The following is a 20,216-nucleotide window of genomic DNA, read 5'->3' as shown; positions in this document are numbered from 1 at the left end:
AGTATCAATTTGCAAATGTTTTAAGAAATCCACTCATTTTCTAGTCACTCCACTATAGTGAACAGGTCAACTTGCCAGATTAATGAGCCATACCATCACTGTAAAAAACAAAACAACCACAGCACAAAACCAGAAGAGCCATGAGGAACTGAGATTAAAAAAAAAAATCCAAAGGAACGATATAGTCAATATAGCAAACACACACTTATTACTGTGGTATGTTTGACTTGCATCATTCAGGGAAACATTCCCTACAAACAACGCGTAGCCAGCCTGGTTTTAGTATAGGTCTGCTTTTATTTCCATATTCAGCTCTTTGAGGGAGGCATCCTTTCACAATCTGAAAGGAGGAGGATATAGCCCACTGTAGTGCTGCTTCAGCACACTAAAACACATCATACGAAAAATGGTTCTGTTGACTTTTCCCCAAACAAAATGAACACCTGTCCATGCACTCGGGACATAGAAAGAGTCCTGAAACAGAAACATCGTGTAAGACAGAGGTGCACTGATGAATTTCACCTCACCAGCAATAGTCAAAAACTGCCAGTTGGCAAGTACTGTATGGGAGTCAGGAAGTAAATACCGGTAGTAGTGGATTTAAGAAGAAAATAAAAAAAAAAAAAAAAGAAGAAAAATTTAAAAGCAGCGCCTTTCCAGTATCTCACTGCAGCAGGCAGCAAGACTTAAAGGCACTACAATGTGTCAGATGGAGAAAATCTGGTGCATCCACCCTTCCAGACTGCAAGAATATGGATTAAAAATTCCAAAGTTGATGTAGGCTTTCTGAAAATGAGCAAACTTCTTTTCAGCACAAGATATGGTGGTGCTGCAGAAAAGGAAAAAAAGAGGCCAGTTAGTTACTGTGCTTTTATACAAACAGCTCAACCTCACCACAGATGCTAGCTAGTGAAAGGCTACATAAGCATGTTTCACCTGTTCTTAAACTGATGTTTGTTTAAATCCATACACTAAGGAGCTCCTCTCCTTCTTCCTTCCATAAAAGGATCTCCCATGTATAGGACACAGATAAGCCATATCCAAATATATTCAAAGGTATCAAGGCTATTAATTTTCTACAGGTTCAAGAGGTATACTGTTCATATTTCACTTGAACTCCTCAGGTATCTGGAGGCTAAAAGAGCTGCAGGGTGACTTACAGCTGCAAGAGGCATACTTCCAGTCTCCCCTTCCTCTTCCTTAAGTGAAGTCCTAAATATGATAGAGCAGGAACACATTCCAGATTTTAAGTCCTATGTGAGTGCCTTCACTATCAAAATATCTTTTCCCTCCTCAATACAACAATGTCAAGCTCCCTAAAAGACATTTCCTACAACAGGGGCTGAAAGTAGCCTCTATTTTCAACATATAAATACGTAATAGGAATTCACAAAAAGGAACTGGGAAAAGCACTGGATTAAAAAAAAGATTTCAACAACAAGCAGTGACAGTCAGTACACAAGAATCTGCTACCACCTGAATTCTACCCAACTTCTCCAGAAAATGATAGCAGAGTTCATGTGGATATTTAAAAACTAAAACTTTTAAGTAGATGTTATCAGTCCACAGTTAACTTGCTGCACAATCTTTAGTACAGTACTTAAACTCTGTCCAGCCTTGAACTAACAGGCAATTCTTTCAAAAGGCAAAATTTCTATCTCATACTAACTACAATTCCTTCTACTGACAGAACTTAGAGAGTCTGCAATACACTGTGTTTGGAAGTTGACCCTGACCCTGTTGTGGGTTTGATCGCTCTGGCAAGACAGGACATACACAGTATTCTGCTCAGTACAACTCATAAATCTGACCATCTGCGATTACTTTAAAAAAACAGGTTTTGTACCATCTAGCCACAAAGAAAACATAAACCAACTCAGAGAACAACACATTCACTCATGCAGACAGATCTAACTTTCTCAAGCAAATTAGTGAAACAATAGCAATAGCTGACAGAAAGTTTCTCTCTACTGAGAGGTATGCCATCTTACCACAGTTTTGTTAATTACTCTGGTTCTGCAAGGGTAATAATTTCTTCATTGATAAAAAATTCAACAGTCTCCTCCTCCCAGTCATCAACATTGCTGTCCAGCTCATCTGTGTCTACCCCTGGAATGGAGAAAACATTAACACTGAATGCATCAAACAAGGCATCAATGGAAAGATTTCTCCTCTTGGCAGAAACTGTCTTAAACCAGCAGTGAAATAAGAGCTATTTGGTGCTTTAAAACTAAGTAGTACATGCTAAATTCATTAAATGACAACCAAGGCATTTCTGTCTCCCACCACAGGGCTTCTGTGAATTTTTTGGTTAAATGCAACACCCAAATCTCTTCACAGTCTTATCCCAAGGTCAAGCCAATGCTTGCCTTGAAACGTAAAGAGGTGAGGTAAAACACAGATACCAAAATCTGGCACCCAGCAATATTTGGCCTTTCTCCCATAGAAAAAAAAAAAAAAAATTCCTGTTGCAATTCAGGATAAAAAGTATAAATAACCTTCAGAGAACAAGGGACTAGCTTTGGCAGGAAATGGAGGGAGAGAAGTGGATGAATCCCCAGAACAGTGTAGTTATTTGGTAAGAAGCAGCAGTTATCTAGCAGCAAGTCTTTACAAGTACTATGTGTGGCTTACCTCCTCGAAGCTCTAAACGCTCATTCCTCTGCTCCATGTACAACTCTTGTGCCATCTTGCGGTACTTTCTGAACTCTTCCATCATTGTACGTCTCCTCTCCACTAGCTCCTGTGGAGGCAGGAAGAGGTCGTTACACCTCCCCAATAAATCAAATTCACGTGTGATGTATTTGTTAGCAAATAAAATATTTTTCTCATGAACATAATTCCTACTGACTTAAGAGATCTTTCTTCTTTTGTTTATGTAATCAAAAAGCTGTTTTGTTGATTTTTTTTTTTTTAATTTAAAGAGCTTTTCTTAATTTAAAGACTGGCTAATGCAGCAACTCACTAAGAACTCCAAAATTTTACCACCTTTACTTAATGAGGTAACACCAGTGCCTCTCCAGATTCATTACTGTTTAACCTGACAGTTTAGTAGCATCTGTCTGAACCACCTACTGGAACTAACTCTAACCATCTGGAGTCAAATGAACACAGATGTTTGTTATAAAAGAAATTTAACTTACATATCACCATTACAAAATAACTAAGGACAGATTACAAGAGTTTTGTCTATATTATTATTATATTCCAAAAGTGTCTTGCCTTTGAGGCTTTGGACTGGCTCAGGCGATCCTTCTGCTCAAATATCTTGGAGTATTTCTTCAGGTCCTTCTTAATTTGCTGTAAAACAGGGAATTTTATTTCAACTGGGATATCAGACTAGCAATCACAACCACCATATTCTCTAAGAACTCCTTTGGTAGGCTTAAGCAGGCTATGCATTTTTTAAAAACCTCTCTTCTAGGCAATTTCCCTTTGCTGTAATTCTGTTTGTTCTTCCTGGCTTACAAATCATGTAAATGCTTCTGTACACGTGCAATTAGTGAAGTCTGGAAAGCTAAATTCAATTTTGTTATTCTTTATACCCTTTCACTGTAACCTAACTCTAAGAACAACTAATCATTTTTATTCTGAGCTTAAAGAACAGTTAATATTTACAGTCACTCCCAGAAGCGAGGTCCCCTACAGCAACGTTTTCTCACAAATTCAGGGCAAAAAGCAGTTGCATAACTCTGTAACAGTTCAAGCCTCATCCTCAAGAAGAGGGAGTAAACCAAGTATGCTTATACACCAAATCAATGTCAGCAGAAAGTCAGTGGAATACGCTACCTTTATCTGATCCTCACTGAGCAAGGTAGTTGGTCGTGGTCTCCAGAGAAGCTGACAGAACCTGTCTTTATTGTTTTTCTGAAGCAAACGGCCTTGGAAGGTCCATAACCAATATGCATTGTCCACCTGGAAGAGCAGTGCACCATCTCAGTCAAGATAAGCTACAACTTAACACTATAGTCCTCACTCCATGTCCTAAGGGTCTTTTTTATAAAATCAGCACCATTAGTCAACAGAACCAGGGTGCTCTTTTTGTTAGCATCTTCCTTGCACAAGTCAATTTCCTCAGCAAAGTATTTGTTCCACTGAAGCTTTGCAAGAAATTATCTTCTGGAGTATTACAACAGTTTGAAACTAATCCAGCCTTCCTATCATATTCTTAAGTCTCAGATTCTATACTTGTACAGGAGAGGATTACAGTGCAGTGGCTGGAACCAAGCAAAAGTAATGATAGGTGCAATAAATCCTACTGTTCTGTGTAGACCACAAGGAGATCAAGTTTCAAACCGCTAAAGACGTAATGAAAATTCAGAAAAAGGACACTCAGTTTAGACTTGTGAATTGCCCTTTCAGAACTTATTTTGGACAACCAGTGAAGCTAATGGCCCAAATACATACTGATGTTCAGAAATTAACAGGTAAAACTATGGTGCAGGTTTTAAGTCGTATGATCAGCAACAGGTGTCCATTTTCTCTTCCTAACCAATAGCCCTTTCCAATACCTGTGGAAGAGAGAAGGAAAAAAAAAAAAAAAAGAAAGCACTAGTACCTTGTGGCTCCACCAAGACACAGAAGTCACAATGTATCTGCCTGTAGGATCCCATTCCACATCTGAAGCTGTATAGTGTTCGGCAATATTCATCATGGTGCAGTCAGATGTATCGACAAATGCTAAGGCACCATTCATGCTGCAAAGGCAAGACAAGACAGGTTGTTTTACACACCAGTATAGCCTGTTTCTTTAAAAGCATTTCACAAGCTGCATCTTTACAACTCCTCACTACAAAGATAAATTTTCACAGCAACCAAGAGAGAGGGTCATCCCAGTCTCTGTGGCTAGAAAGCAATGCAATGAATAAAAACAAAAATCCAAGTAAGAATGACACTTTTGTTTCTATGTTCAGTGACCTTTAACCCATTTTATTTCGGTTCTTAAAGGCACAGTGAAAACATACTATAGGCAAGTTACAGCCAAAGTTTAACACTCATATGCTTAGACATATTTAAATAGTGAAGACAACATTAAAGGAAAAAAATATATTTCTAAGATGAACAGCAGCGCTCATCTGAAAGCATGTAAAGGCAAGTACTACTCAACTGGTTAATAAAAATAATTTTCACTTGCTCTAATGTGAAACTTTCCTGATAACTCTTTTACAAAACAGCTTTGTCATTAAGAGGTATGGCCGATGAAGAGACACAAGGATATAACTACAACAAATGCCTTGTAAGAGCCACATGCACAGTTCCAACTGGATTAGTTGAGTCAGTATTTAACTTAAACAGCTGAAAAGTGTTTCTAAATATCCACTTTTCTGTTGAAAAATGCATTCTTCATTTGATGTGGCAAAAATAGCAAGTAAAAGTTACAAAGGACTGAGCTACATCATGGAATTGCATCTCTTCTTTTCCCTTGCTTTTAGATAGCTGTATCAGGATTACACAGTAATGCAACATTCATGGAGATACCAAACACTTCTTGATGAGATACTCTAGTCCTTTTTCCTCCTTAAAATTAATATGGTGTTCAGTAACCCATGCAATGCTCACCTTCTGAGGCCAGCCAATACTACAAATTGCCCTTGAGGACTCCAGAATATCGTGTTTGCCTGCTGTTTGTCAAACGTTTCTGAAAAGAAACAAGACAAATTCAGAAAAAGATCTCAATCCAATGCCATCAGTTAGCTTACAAGCAGTCAACTCCATCCACTCCTCAAAAGACATTTATGAACTCTGCAAGCAAGTCCTGACAACAGCCCTTAGCTCTACACTTCTAAAGACAAAACCCAGTAGTACCAGAACATCCAAAGCTAGCAGAAGGAAGAGAAGGAGATCAGAAGACCCCAAGAGCCAACTTGGGAATAAATTTTATCTGAAGTGAGCCAAGTCTGTGCTATTGCCTCACATGAACTTCCCAAGGCCACAAAATTATTCTGGCTTGTAGGCCTTTTAGTCCCAGACCCTGGACTGATTCAAAGTGAAAACAGTTTAGCTGTCACCAGAAAGTCAGATTTCTAGAACACAGTATCAGGCATAGCACCTATTGCCATACTGTCCACCACAAACAGCCACAGTTTTGAGTTTATTGCATCTATTGCCATGCAAAATGCTTAGTATCTGCACTTTTCACTTGTTTCTCAGTCACTTACTTATGAGTTCTATTTTCCCATTGTTTTTAACATGGTAAAAAGAAACTGAAATTCGTGGAGTTTCTCCATGCAACACAGCAAACTTGCTTCCATTTGGTTCCCAAGCAAAGGCTATGATGCTTTCTGTAACAAAAAACAGAGGGGCCAAAACTCTGTCAAAAGACAATACAAAGCTTTGATTTCAAGCAGTTACCAAAAGAAAACGAAGACACTGAAGAGAGGCAACCCATCAGTTAACAGACTTTGCCATATAGACTATCTTTCAAAACAGGTTCATAAGGCACATGCAGGGAGTTACGGGAAGTGTTTCAGTCAAACAATAGCTCCTGTCCCCCACCGTCTACAAAATACACTCATATTATCAGCCCTGCCACCTTTATTAAGAACAGATTTTCAGTTCCATCATTTTTCAAGTCAGTCACAAGCATGAATAGCAACACAAGTTTTGATTTCTCATTTTTACATGAGGCACCCTGTGACATGAATACTGTAGCTCCTATGAAAAGGAGTTAACTTCCTAATTACGTCACATGTTGACAGGAAATTTCTAAGAAACATGCAAGTGTCTAGTCAAAAAAGTTAAAGATCAAAAGTACGGAAATACTTGGCATTACCTTTCATTTCCACCACATCCACTGGCACCTGTTTCTCTCTCATTCGGAATATTTCAAAGTTGGTCACTACTCCCTGTAAAGGCCAAGATCAGCTCATTATGCAGCACAGAAGCAGTAGAGCAAATAATTTTATTGCTAGGCATAGAAAGACAACTATACAATTAGCCTGTCAGGATGCAGGATGAGAGAGTCAAGATTTATTTCTTTAATGAGAGCAGATAAATACAGTATTACCAAACACATTCTAAATTTTTCTGTCTGATAAAGAATAACTGAAGAATTGTACAAAAGCATTTGTTTCTTTTCAGACTGTTATGAAGTTTAATTAAGACAGATAAACAGACAGCACATTGCACAGCATGACCTATGGGCTGTTCAACAGCTCCTTAAGAGGGAGTAGGAAAAGACATGATGCATATAGCTCTCATCCAAGTCTAAGAGGCCACTGAAGTCAAAGCAAAGCTTGGATGCAAACATTACATACATTTTGATCTCCACATGCCTCAAAATTCAAATGGAAAAATGAAAAACAGCTTTGACATCATATAATTTACACTGTCTATATTAAAAGACAGTACGGTAAGAAAACGAGGTGTCAGCGTGAGACAGAACCAAATTTTATGAATATAATCAGAATCCACGTACTTGTGTGCCTTTGGGAGTCCTGTCTACCTTCACACACAGGTAATCCCCGTTCTTCTGCCAGTGTAGTTTACAATCTACGACATTGAACAAATTCCGCACACGAATTTCTTGTCTAGAAGGCAGCTGCATCAAAGTCACTCTTGCTGGGATGTCTTTATCCTCAGGCACCCAGAAAGCAATTATGTTACCACCTGGAGACCATGAGAAGTCTCTACAGGAAGAAAGTTGAAAATATGCCATTTTAATTTTTAGTTAGAGATACTACAAGCAGAAACAATTTTCATCATTGTATCTGAAATGCTGCAGAGAAGTACCAACTCTCACTAATAAAGACAGATACAGACAAGCAACCAAGGACAATTAATAACCTTACACATATCATACCAAACCAGATTTTTAAATTGCTATTTAAACTTGCTATATGACCAGTGTTATCAACACAGTACATTTCACTAAAGAGGAGGGGTTACACCCAGTGTAACCGCCAAAGATATAAGAAACAGGTCGATTAAACCAGTGAGCAAAAAAACCCTATTAAATTACACTGGAGACAATCTTCTTGCACCTGGGTACACTTAATTTTCTTGTTGCTTTACAGAGAGGTACTTCAAAAACTCTCATAGGAGTCAGTGTCTATTGTACAGGCACACACAAAACCAAACCCGTTCCTTGTCAACAGGCAGTATACAGCACACTGTTTTAAGCCAGCATACAAATCTTGTTAGGGAGATATTCCCTAACAAACTGCATTCCACTTTGGTTCTGTTGACAAGGAACAGGACTCCTAAACTAGACCCTGGATTAAGCAGTATCACAAAGAGGATTTCAAAGCATGCAAGCTGTCAGCTGTGGACATCAATAAATGGAGAATTTTCCATTCCTTTTTGCCAGTTTGTCTAATTTGACCACTTCAGCATATGAGGCCATTTGCTCTAGTCAACAGTCTAAAGATTCCTCTCACCATAACAAAGCCCCAGCCATAAGGATTCCAACTAAGAGAGCAGTTATCTTTACAAAGGAATAGACTCACCTTATCCCTGTGATTTTCAAGCTTTTCTTGTCCAACAAACCCATAGACTAAAAGAAGAGAAAGGAGTGAATTTCCAGGTTAGTAACATTCTTATATTTACACATGCACCTTCTACTCTATTAGAGCACATAAACTAGGAAATTGTGTAGAGATCCTGTATCCCTATTTTTCATTATGAACATATGTATACCACAACTGCAAGTAAAATAAAAATTGCCGTACAGAATTAATGAGTACAGCAGCCTGAATTATAATGAAAAAGCACTAGATTAGGCTGCAATTTATAGTGTGTTTTGGGTACTTTGGAACTCACCTGCTACTGAGAGCTGGGAGGCACCACATAACCTTGATCCTATTGACTCTTACAAGTAGTATATTGAGCTGTCTAGTCCTTCCAGAAGTGTGGTGTGAAATTTACTGTCAAACTCAGCTAAAGTTTTTCACCCAGGAAAGAACAAGACAAGAGCAAACAGATTTCTCCCCTTTTAAGCCCAGCTCTAGAGTGTATTATTAAAATGTAGCCTTTAAAACTTATACCATGGGAAAGACCGACATTGTAATAAATGTTATGCAAAAAAAGGCAAGAACTTACAGGTGTTTCATAGATGCTGAGGGTATCTGAAGTCATTCTAGCAAAGAATTTACCATCATGACTCCATCTAAGCAAATAAAAAGAAAAAAAGAGTATTAGATAGGAACTGCCTTTTTATTAAATGAAGTCTGGGACTACTTCCCTCTACTCTAATTTTGTTTCTCAACCTACTTAAAAATAGGCCAGTGAGCTGAGTTTTCACAGTGGAATCCTCGCTTCTTTTGCCCAGTCAGAATATCCCAGATGATAATAGCCTGAGGGTCATCCTGCGTGTCCATCAAAGGGCTGAAGGTCACTAAATACCTACAAAAGAAATAATCAAGTTCACTGTCAAAACTTCATCTAATATGTAAGTACAAGTAGGCTTTCATCCAAGTAATATTTAAATACAATGCACTTTCAAACAGCAGTTTCTCTAATGGGATTTTTTGGAAAGAAGGGAAAAATAAGAACAGTGCAATGAAGGGGGAGAAAGCTTCCAAGACACAGTATTTCCCTGGCATCCCTCTGCCTGAAAAGACTCTAGATTTATGTGCAAGTCTTCCCATATTGGTCTTACAAGTGAGGGCCAACAGCCAAATACACTGTTACCTACTATATAGCTTTGCCACAAGAACATCATTGGTTTCGAACCGAATATAAATCCATTGACCGTAGCCAACCTGAACTATAGGTATGCTAGACTTCTGCATTTAAAGATAAATAACCTCTTTTTAATACAATAAAACATAAAACCTTACTGCTTCCAAATATGTTACTTGAAAACTAGCAAAACAAGATGCATCTCAGTCCTGAAATTATTTTAGCCTTCTCTAAAGAGCTCCTTAATGTTAAAGAAAGCTTAAGGAATTCATTTCAGTACTACAGATTTGGAGGATGCTACTCAACTGAAACTTTTCAGAGAACCAGAAATCTAACACTACAGACATCTCATCCAACTGAAGAGGAAAAAGTATGGTCCTCTCCCTTGGGGTAGTTAACATCTTTGAGGAAACTTGTCAGCTTAGTTTTTTAGACCAATTATTCCAGATTATGTTAAGTATCATCCTGAAGTCAAAAAGTCAGGCAGAGTTTCACTCATTCTAAGAAGGATTTATGCATGAAAAGCAGTACTTCCAAAAGCAAAGGAGAACAGAAGACCCCAAGCACATGAGATTTGAAAGCACAGCAGCCAGAATGCCTGTGCTTCATGCTTTTCATCCCTTAGCCCAAACCAATGTCATACTCCATACCTTTCACAGGGTGAGAAGTCAATAAGCTGCACTCCCTGGTGACTAAACCTTTGAATCTGCTTGAACTTCTCTCCACCCCAAAGTGCGATGCCTCTCTGGTGGAATGTAGCCAAGTAGGTACCCTTTGGGGACCAACGTACATAGGTTTCTGTCCACCGCTAGATTTTTAAAAAAAAAAAAAGTATACACAAAGGTTTAATTTCATGCAGGATTCCTAAAGGGGAAAGAATTAATGTGTGGCTTGTAGCATCACATTTCGCCAATCTATTTACTAAGTGAAGATCTGAGAATTAATGATATCTTGGGCTAGTTGGAGTTTAATTTCATGCACATATTGCATAATACTTATTCTTCAGGTTGAAAACTGTCAATTGAGACCTTTTCAACTTAAAGATCAGCAAAAAAATTTTCCAGGTACAGTGACAACCTTTGTATAGTAAACAATTAAACCCACCTAACAGGGTTGGGTTTCCTTGTTGCCTTTCAGCCCTGGTAAGAACATACTCAGAAGTAAGGGTAAGTATTTCGTATTTCTTAACAACAATACAGCTCTTAAGCTTCAGCTAAGTTAGAGAGGTTTCAACAATATAGACCGCGGCCAGTGACCATGGTGATGAGGAAAATTACTCATCATTCCAGAGCCAACTTCTTTCTACTGTAATGGATCATGGTTATTAAAGAAAATGCTTCTGGGTACCAACAGTTCTCAGCAAGTCAACTGCCTGCAGCAGACAGGCACACTAACTCTCCCTTTTATGTGCTATTACCAAACCAGCTATTCCTCTTTAGCACCTCTGCAGTCAGCAAAAAAATAAGAAGTGATCAGAAGCAGCATACTTAAGCACATACTCAGCTCTAATGAATAGTACTCCTCAAACTCTGACTTCGCGTTTTCATGTCTTTTTGAATTACCTATAATATACAGATGAAGGAAACTAATAGGCATCATGGACCAGTTGGGAAAAAAAAAAAAAAAAAAAAAAAAAAAAAAAAAAAGAGACCACCACAAACAAGTTAGCTCCACATTTGTTTTACCTAAGCAGCTAAGTCTAATTCTAAAGGATGCAATTTCATGACTCCTCTTCAAATGGAAGAAAAAAAGTATTTCAGCAATGGGGAAAAAAAATCTTTTTGAAAAAAATTAAAAACCTGAAATGTCATAAAATGAATGAGACTGACAGTGTATCTGCAATGTACTGCACTTCCAGAACACTCACTGCTCTGTCCTCAATTTGAACAGGTTCCTTGATATCATTCCAAAAAATGGAGGTCCGGTCTCCTGACTCAAAGATCACACTGTACTGATCCCTGCAATCAGGATCTTCCAACCAGTATCGGAGATTCCCCTAAGAAAAACAGAAGCAAAAAAATTATTAGTGAGTCAGTTGCTAAGATGACAAGTTCCCCAAATTAGTATCTACCTGGCAGGTGGAAGTCGGTCTTACTCAAAGCATGCAACTTTGGAGTCTTACCATTGCAAGCCAGTTTTTAAAGTGAAATTAAATAACTCAAGCTACTGGTTACTGGAGGCTAAGAGAACAGACCATAAAAAGGTGGACCTTCAAGGTGGTTTGATGATGTTTAACACTTCTTGCCTCAAATAACTTAAGGGTTTTTTTTTGTGTTTGTTTTGTTTGGTTTTTTTTTAAACTATCCCTTCTGCCACAGGACTTTTTACAAAGCTAGTGGTAACAAACACAGAGGTTTGCCTCAAAACATTTAAAAATATAAAAAGATGCTTTCAAAACTCTATTTTGAAATGACTTGTGCAAAATCATTATTTACTCAAGTTTTACCCTATGTGGACCTACTAAGCAGAACCACCAAGTTCTTCCTGTCACTTCATGAGAACGAGAACAAAGGAATAGGAGCACGCCATCACTACTGCTATTTGTAACAATGCTATTAACACATCATTTTTATTTTCACATGGACACTCCAGCAATGAAGTAATGATTTTGTATTATGCTGAATATTCTTTCCACTTTTCAAAAAAATCCTTACCAAATCCTTAAATGGCTGTTTCTCAGGGATTTCCCATTCATCACTGATTGTCATGTACCTGAAACAGCAATTTGATTGGTTACACTCTGTGCAGGCACTCTTCATTAGAATCCCCAAATCTACAGATACACACAATAGCTGCACTCACTTATCAAAGTCTGTGAAAAGGTTGACTCTGAAAGTGTGCTGTTTATCCAGTTTGTATCCATCTGCATTCTTCACTGCATCCACTGCATGAGACGGAGACATGTACTCCAGAAAGATGTAGCTACAATGAAGGAAGATGAAAGGAGCAAGTCATCGTTTAGACTACGTAACAGGCTCATAATAAAAAAGAAATTAAGTAAATAAGTAAAATAAAAAAGAAACAACGAGGATGAGCTAAGAACTCAGTACAGAGCATCTACGAAATAACTTCTTGTCTTGCCCCCAACCAGTGAGGGTCAAAAGCAATTAATCTCCATTTTGGCCACAGGCACATATACACTTTTTAGCTGTATGGGCTTGACCTGAATTAAACCGATATCCTTTCTGTAAATGGGCTAGACTAAGTGATGAATGCAAGTTCAATGCAATGCAGAATAACAATGAGAGCTAGTAACAGACAGGTTAAGTATGCAACTCTTTCCAGCTGAATGACAGATCACATTTAGAAACTGTAAATCTTGCCGTCACAAACATCTCAAAGCACCACTCTTGTTTTTCAATTACATCGAGTATAATTCAGCTTCCTTCTTGCCACTAATACCATCTAGCTCATAGCCCAGCAGACTTAAAATTAACAGTACCCTGAAGACTGTCATACCTCAAAGAGAGGCATGAACTCAGAGAAAATAATTTTCTCATGCTGACCTTACAGAACCAACAATCCCTCCACTCAAGAAAACCCACTTTTTTTATGCTTTCTAAACCATGGATTACTCCCAAGCTCAGGAATATGTGCTACTCCAACCACAGTAACAAGACTCATTAAAACGTCGTATTTATCAGATTGATTTGCGCCTGGTTTCTCTCCCTAAAACTTCCTTTCCCTTGCCCTCTCCCTTTGGGCTTGATCATTTCTGGTTAGCTTTCTCCTCAATTTCAGATGCTGCAGTTAACCTGCAACTGGGATCAGAAGTTGGCAAAGGGGAAAAGGCTCCCGGCAAGGGCTCACTGAACTTAAGGAAGTTGGAGTCACTAATGTAAGCATAAGCACTGGCAACCAGAGACAGAATATTGACAGTCCATTTTGCAATAAACAGTACATCCACTGCTACTAAGTTTTTAACTAAAATGGACCTTTAACCTATTTATTAGCCATGGCAGAAAAAAACCTCATTTAGTACTGCACAGAAATTTTACTTCCAAGCTCAACTAAACTGCTTCCATAATTAACCCCCCACCCCGTAGCTTAATGAGCTATTAAGCTTCTCAGCTCCCTTGGGAACTTCTGTTTGTCATTGAGACTAGATGTCAGGATTTTACAGACTAAGGTAGAAGAAAGTGATGAGCAGGAGGTCACCATAAAAATTGGCCATAAAGTATTGACACTGATAATCAAGGGTAAGTCAAAGGAGTGTTTCAATCCTATTTCCAGTAGGAGTTATCATGGCTTACCCTTTTGTCTTCCCATCTGCTTCTGGATAAAATTCATTGATAATTTTACCAAACTTCGAAAATATTTTGTGGATGACATTCTTCAGTTTCTCGAGTCGGTCTGGTCCAACCTGGGGAACATTATCCACGACAATCACTGAGTCAATTCCATCTGCCTCCTGCGGCTGATCTTTCAGCACATCACCAAGTAATTCTGCAAAGAAAAAGCACACAAGAAACTAAGGCACCAGTCTACATCATTAAGGAGGATGACAGAAAGATGAAAAGAATAGTGATAGCAAGAGAAGAGGAAGACTTCAGATTTCAGGAAATTTCAAGAATAATTTCAGAAATTTGGTAGGGAACGAACGTTCTACCAGAGAAACAACTGAAGCGAATACACAACGCTCCAACAGTACTTCCTTGCTAAGAGGCGTGATTATGCAGTTTCTTGACAAACTTCAAGCAGCTAACTCTTGGAGTCTTTCTTAAAGAAATACCTTACATTGAGGAAATCAACACTTGCACAATTAGCTTGTTTCAGGAGTTGGAACTGGCTCACAAAGTCCTCAAAACTGACGACAGAGAAGACAACTATAAGATTTACTACCCAAGCCCTGACTAGTAGCCTTGCTGAAATTATAACCAGGTGACTCTGATAAAAAGAAATGTACAATGTGCCTCCCTCCCAAATTACACGAGTTTTAGCATTATTCAAAACTATCTGCCATACTAGAAGCTCTGCTTGTCTTAGCATCACTATAATTATGTTTGAGAACTCACACTCCATCTAAACCTTTAATTAAACACAAAAATGAAGGTCTAAGACAAGACACTTAAAGCCATATTTAAGCATGCTGCAAGTGAAGATGAGCACACACTGTTTCATACTCTGGATATTCTTCAACCATACTAATTCCCCTTTCCTATATAATCTTATAAATTTTGAGGGTACTTGCTGGTGGGATGGTTTGTTCAGTCCCTGCACTGTCAGCTTCAAGCTTCTTTCTACTGGGAAGAGATTGCTTACAACATCATTGAAGTTCCCCATGCATAGAAGGAAGAACATTCAGAAGGACTGTAACCCTGTAGCTGTGGCTTACATACCACACTGGGATAAAAACAGTTAAAAGGTACAAAGTACACCTATAAGTGGCACACAAAATTAGGAGCTTCAACAACAATGCTGAGTTATTCTTCATGTGGTAGGCTTCTAGACATACATTCTGTAGAGTTCTATACATACCTTAAATTTAATCTATTCCTCAAGTCAACTCTGTTAGATTATTCTGTATCCACCAACTAAACCCCACTGACAATGTACGAATTTAAACACACTTTTCAAATTAACATTACCTAACTACAGAAACGTACTGACCTGTAGATCCAAGAGGAGTCAGAAAAATTACATCAATGACTCAATCCTCAATGGATTGAACTAGAAGAGCTAAAGACAAGGATATCCAAACAATCTCTCAAATAACTTTAACCTAAGGTTATTTTCAAACCTTTCCAGGAATAAAATCCCTCACTATCCCTAGCTATCCTGTTCAAACATACACTTTAATTCTTGTCTAGATTACTGATCATTTCGCAGTGTAATCAGTCATGCCCCTGCAACTTATTAACATGATTGCATTACTGTATTCTAAAGAAACATCAGTTAGAAGTGGCAGATTGTTTTATTGACATTTTTAGTTTTGTGCACTTAAATGCACCAGAATAGACATTCTGCTAACAAAAAAAGCCAAACATGCTGAAATAATTGGCAAAGTGTCACACACGCCATATAAATAGGAAAAATATATATGCATATCTGCAGTAAGTTTTAACCTTATGTAAAAGACCACTATAAAATGCAAGACTAGACAGAAAATAAGTGCATGCCACTATACTTCTGAATCAGAATATAAAAATAAAATATGGAGAGTCAGACTATATATAGCATTCACAGACCAGGGGGGAAAAAATATCCAAACCCATGTAGAAACATTTAAAATATGAGAACAAATGAAAAAGGGTGTTGGATGTGTTGGTATTTTGAAGACATCTTTACAGAATTTTGCTCGTTTTGGAATTCTAGAAATTATTCTACCCAGAAACAGCACTGGAAAAAATCTCTAGCAGTGAAGAGATATGCTTACTTTGAATTTCAAAATACCAAAAAACCTTGGCCTTCTATATCTTTAAGCTTCAACAGGTTACTAGCTTTCCATTGATTTTGGGCAATACGCTTTATAGAAGTTTATATGCATAACCAGATGCTATTACCACCAAGATTATGTAGTACTCACAGAATGTTGGTGTTCATAGCATTTATTACTCAAAAAGATGCTCTCTGTGTGCATGTAGGAACTACAAATAAAAAGTTAAAGGATGCTAACTTGTATAATAAAAACAAAGACCCAGAAATTGTGAAAACCTACTATTAATGGTAGCAACTAAAGCAAGCTGAAGAGGTTAGAGGAATAATCCTCCACGTTACGTCATTTTACTTACTCCGCACACTTTAGATCATACCCACAAACTTCTCCCATTTATAGCAACTGTTTACTAGTTTGTAGCAACTGTTTACTAGTTTGTAGCAACTATTAAAAAATGGCCAAGACCACATCTATGCTTCAGAGCAAGTCAAATATTCAGTGAAGAGCGTACAACGCAAAGATTAGCGAAGAGCAGGAGGCCTTGCTTGAAGCGGATGTTTCAGAAGTTAGAAGAGAGCCCTTAGTGGGGAGCAGCAGACTGAAAAATGGGAAAAGAAAAAGTCAAGCACAGGAAAAGTTAAAAAAAAACAAAAAACACACAAAACCCCCACAACCCTGAGTTAACAACAGATATTCTGATAGCACAAAACCATACACATCACTGAGGATGAGCAAAAAACTTGACAGGAAGACAGAGGTACCAGTCCCAATAAGCACAATCACAGATGATGGTAACTTTAAGAGCATTATTTGGAACAAATAGGTAGTTAAAGAAATAGAAGAAAAATGGAACATACAGCAAAACACTGAGTTCTTTCAAAAGCGGTGGGTATCAGGAATCACTCCATAGACAGTATTTTCTACCACACAGACTAAAAGTGGTTTAAGTTACTACCGAAGGTATTTTGGACCATCTTCCCCTGCTCCTTTAACTTTCTGCTGCAAAGTTGAAAGCTGACTCAAACTGTTACAGATCCAGAAGAGAACACCACAGATGAGTGCTGCAAGTTAACCTCCTAGTATATACTGGATCTCAAGATACTCCTTCAGGAGTAAGCCATTCTCCAGGTAGCTGACAATACACTCAAGTTGTGAATAGGTAATCACTTGCCTAGGATGTAGGACACACAGAGTGAAGTGTCTGCTATGCCTACAAAAATTGTAAGGATTGAAAGGAGGAATTTAAAAATCTGATATTACAGTAAAATAGCATGTAAATTTCTTATTTACCCTATAATCCCATATCTTAGATTTTCCCTGCATATAAAATGAAAGCATGTCCCACAAGGACATTTCCACAGAAGTCTACACGCAAAGAAAAAAGAAAAAAACCAAAACACACAAAAGGGTAATTTTTTAAGGCTCTATTAGTCATTTTTTCCATAACCATTTCTCACAAAAGACTTTGTAGGCCTGCAGACAAACAAAGGAATGCATATTTAGATTCACGTGCAGGAATGCAACACCCTGTATTGAATCAAAACTGTAACAGATTAAAGACAAATGCCTACATTGTACCCCTCCTCTACCTTAAATTCAAAATTGCGAGCAAAGGAATCTTCAAAGGGCAAGATGCTGGTTTAGCCAGCTCTCATTCCACCCACAAAAAAAGCAGGGTGTGGTAGGTACACAGCTATTTTCAGCTGGCAGTATTTTAAGGACCACTATCATTATCTGAACTAAAGCTTCATTGCACCCCTTCTCCTGCTTGAGCTTGGATCAGCTGTTCTGCCATGCCAACACCATTCTGGAAAAAAAAAGTTGAACTAATGCGTGTGAGATGGTCCAATCCTAAAGCTGGTCCAGCTCAAAGGTGTTCCTGAAGATATAATGTTATCATAAGCATTGAAACAGCCTTCGCTCAGTGACACTGATGGACTGCCTTTCTCTATGGGAAGTCATCAAGGTAAGGGGAAAGAAATAAGGAAGCTCAAGAAGTAACACAGAGATGGAAAGCCAGACCAGCAAGAGTGACTAAACTTAAACACTGTAATTCAGAGACTAACACTGTATTATTCATACAGCTGAGAAGTTAACCAAATTAATCCTTAACAATAAAATAGGTAAGGATGGAAAATACGGCTAGTTTCTGAATAGACAGAAATGAACGTAATAATCCTAGATGTAGACAAAGTGTATGACGTAAACACTTAACTAAATAAAAAGAATCCAACTGTATACTTGCAGACAATTTTTGCCAAGGTCTCTAAGAAAGAAACATACACGTTCAAAACACTATACACTCTGCTAAATTGAGAATAGCAAACGCTTCCTTAATGTAAGATATTTTTCTGACATTTTATTAAGCTAAACACAGGACTGGAACACTAGAAGGCATATATATCACCTGTATTCCACTGCCAATTAAAATAACTAACTGACTGACTTACAATAACATCCTTTCAGAAATATTTTTCTAGCTGATACATGTAATGTAAGACCCTACAACATGTAGGATATATATGTAAGACCCTACAACAGCACATATGCTAGAACAAGTATTGGCAAAATAAGTACTTTTGCTCTTCTGAGAATTAAGATGATTTATCTAGAAAAATTTATATGAAAAATATTAAAATAGAATTCTAACTCCTGTATGCCAAAATTAGGTATTCCCATAATTATCAATGCAGCTACACAATGCCTTAGCTATCTTAAGACAGTCAATATCCAATCCTTTTAAAAGAGCCTCAGTTTGAATTTTCAACTGCCAGAAGTAATTTTTCTGTATTTTCTTGTCACGGAGTACCTATGTCACATCTTCGTGAGCAGCAACTCTTCTCATACCTGTACTATTTGTCTACGGATTTCACTCTGGATGCGTGGGAAAAAAACAGAACGATGAAATCTAGTTTGTAAACATCAGGTCAAGAATTTTAAAACTTCTGTTTTTACAGTGGAGTTTAACGAACGGAGGCAAACGGAGAGCATGCAAGTTGGTGATTCCACTCTCTGAGCGCGGCCCCACAGATCGATGCCTCAAGTCTGATAGCACGTTTGAGAACAGCTGTTAAGCAGTACCGTACGGGGCACAGGTAAGCCAGAAGAAGTTTCATTTAAAAAAACACCTCTGCGATGAAGAAGTCTACTTGGCGATACGAGCAGTCCACCACCACCCCGGAGAGGCCGCCGCGGCAGCACGGCAAGAGCCAGCAGCCGGGCCCACAGCCGCTCGGGCCAGCGGAGCGTTTCCCAGCCGAGGATCCGGCTTCCCCCCGCCCTGCTCTCCCGGAGGGTACGGCCGGGGGAGCGGCGGGTTGTGCAGCACCAGCCGGCTCGTCCCGCCGCGGCCTCCCCCGGCTCTCCGGGGCCGGGGCTCTCCCGCCTCCCCGCGGCCCCTCCCTTCCCCTCACGGCCGGCCTGACCAGGCCCAGACGCCGCCGCCGGCCCGCACCTTCGTCGGTGATGTCGTCCACGAAGTCCTCCGGGTCGCTGAAGGAAATCTCGTCCTCCGGCTCGACCGGGGCAGCGGGAGCGGCTTCCCCGTTCTCCTCCGCCGCGCCGGGTTCGGTCTCGGTCTCGGTCTCCGACGGCGCCTCGGGCTCGGCCGCCGCCTGCGCCGCCGGCTCGGCCTCGGGCTCGGCCCCGGCCGGCGGCTCGGCGTCGGGCTCCGCCTTATCGGGGCTTTCGCGGCCGGAGGGCGGCTGAGGCGAGGACGGCTGAGGCGGCGCCGGCTGCTCGGTCTCGGCGGCGGCGGCGGTGGGGGGCTCCTCGGCGGCGGAAGGCGGCGGCGGCGGCGGCTCGGGGGGCCCCGGCGGCGCCTCAGACTCGCCTTCTTCCTCCTGCCCCTCTCCCTCCTCCTCCTCCTCTTCCTCCTGCTCCTGCTGAGGCGGCTCCACCGGCGGCGGGGGCCCGTCCGTCTGCTCGGGCTCCTCCCCGGGCCCCTGGGCGTCGGGCGGCGCGGCGGCCGCCGGGCTCTCCTCGGTGTCCTGCATGGGGGTCGGTGCGGGGCCGGGCCGGCCGCGCGCTCCCAGCTCGAGCGCGACGGGGGAAAGGAGCGGGGGAGGGGCGGGGAGGCTCCTACCGCCGGGCCATGTGCGCCAGGCCCAGCCGGCCTCGCGCGGCGGCGCCTACCAACTGGCGCGGGGCCGGGGGGAGTGTGTGTGAGGGGGAGGCGGGGGGAATCCCCGCCCCGCCGTAACTGCTGGCCACCGCCGCC

The 20,216-nt window shown here is 40.1% G+C and overlaps 1 protein-coding gene across 1 annotated transcript; it reads right to left on the bottom strand.

Moving 5' to 3' along the window:
- Positions 1-277: 277 nt before the first annotated feature.
- Positions 278-20,083, bottom strand: EIF3B (eukaryotic translation initiation factor 3 subunit B). Its single transcript, XM_069810263.1, has 19 exons — positions 19,452-20,083; positions 13,875-14,067; positions 12,424-12,543; positions 12,276-12,333; positions 11,489-11,617; positions 10,272-10,429; positions 9,211-9,342; positions 9,040-9,106; positions 8,448-8,494; positions 7,418-7,628; positions 6,773-6,845; positions 6,159-6,281; positions 5,560-5,638; positions 4,559-4,697; positions 3,790-3,915; positions 3,223-3,300; positions 2,635-2,743; positions 1,992-2,109; positions 278-829 (listed from the first exon to the last, which is right to left on the bottom strand). Exons 1-18 carry the CDS (start codon positions 19,990-19,992, stop codon positions 2,006-2,008), a joined length of 2,487 nt encoding a protein of 828 aa, XP_069666364.1. The 5' UTR covers positions 19,993-20,083; the 3' UTR covers positions 278-829; positions 1,992-2,005.
- Between the last annotated feature and the right edge of the window lie 133 nt (positions 20,084-20,216).

Source organism: Haliaeetus albicilla, chromosome 22 (genome assembly GCF_947461875.1).
Source record: "Haliaeetus albicilla chromosome 22, bHalAlb1.1, whole genome shotgun sequence".
Classification (NCBI taxonomy): domain Eukaryota; kingdom Metazoa; phylum Chordata; class Aves; order Accipitriformes; family Accipitridae; genus Haliaeetus; species Haliaeetus albicilla.
This window is presented reverse-complemented; position numbering and strand designations above follow the sequence as displayed.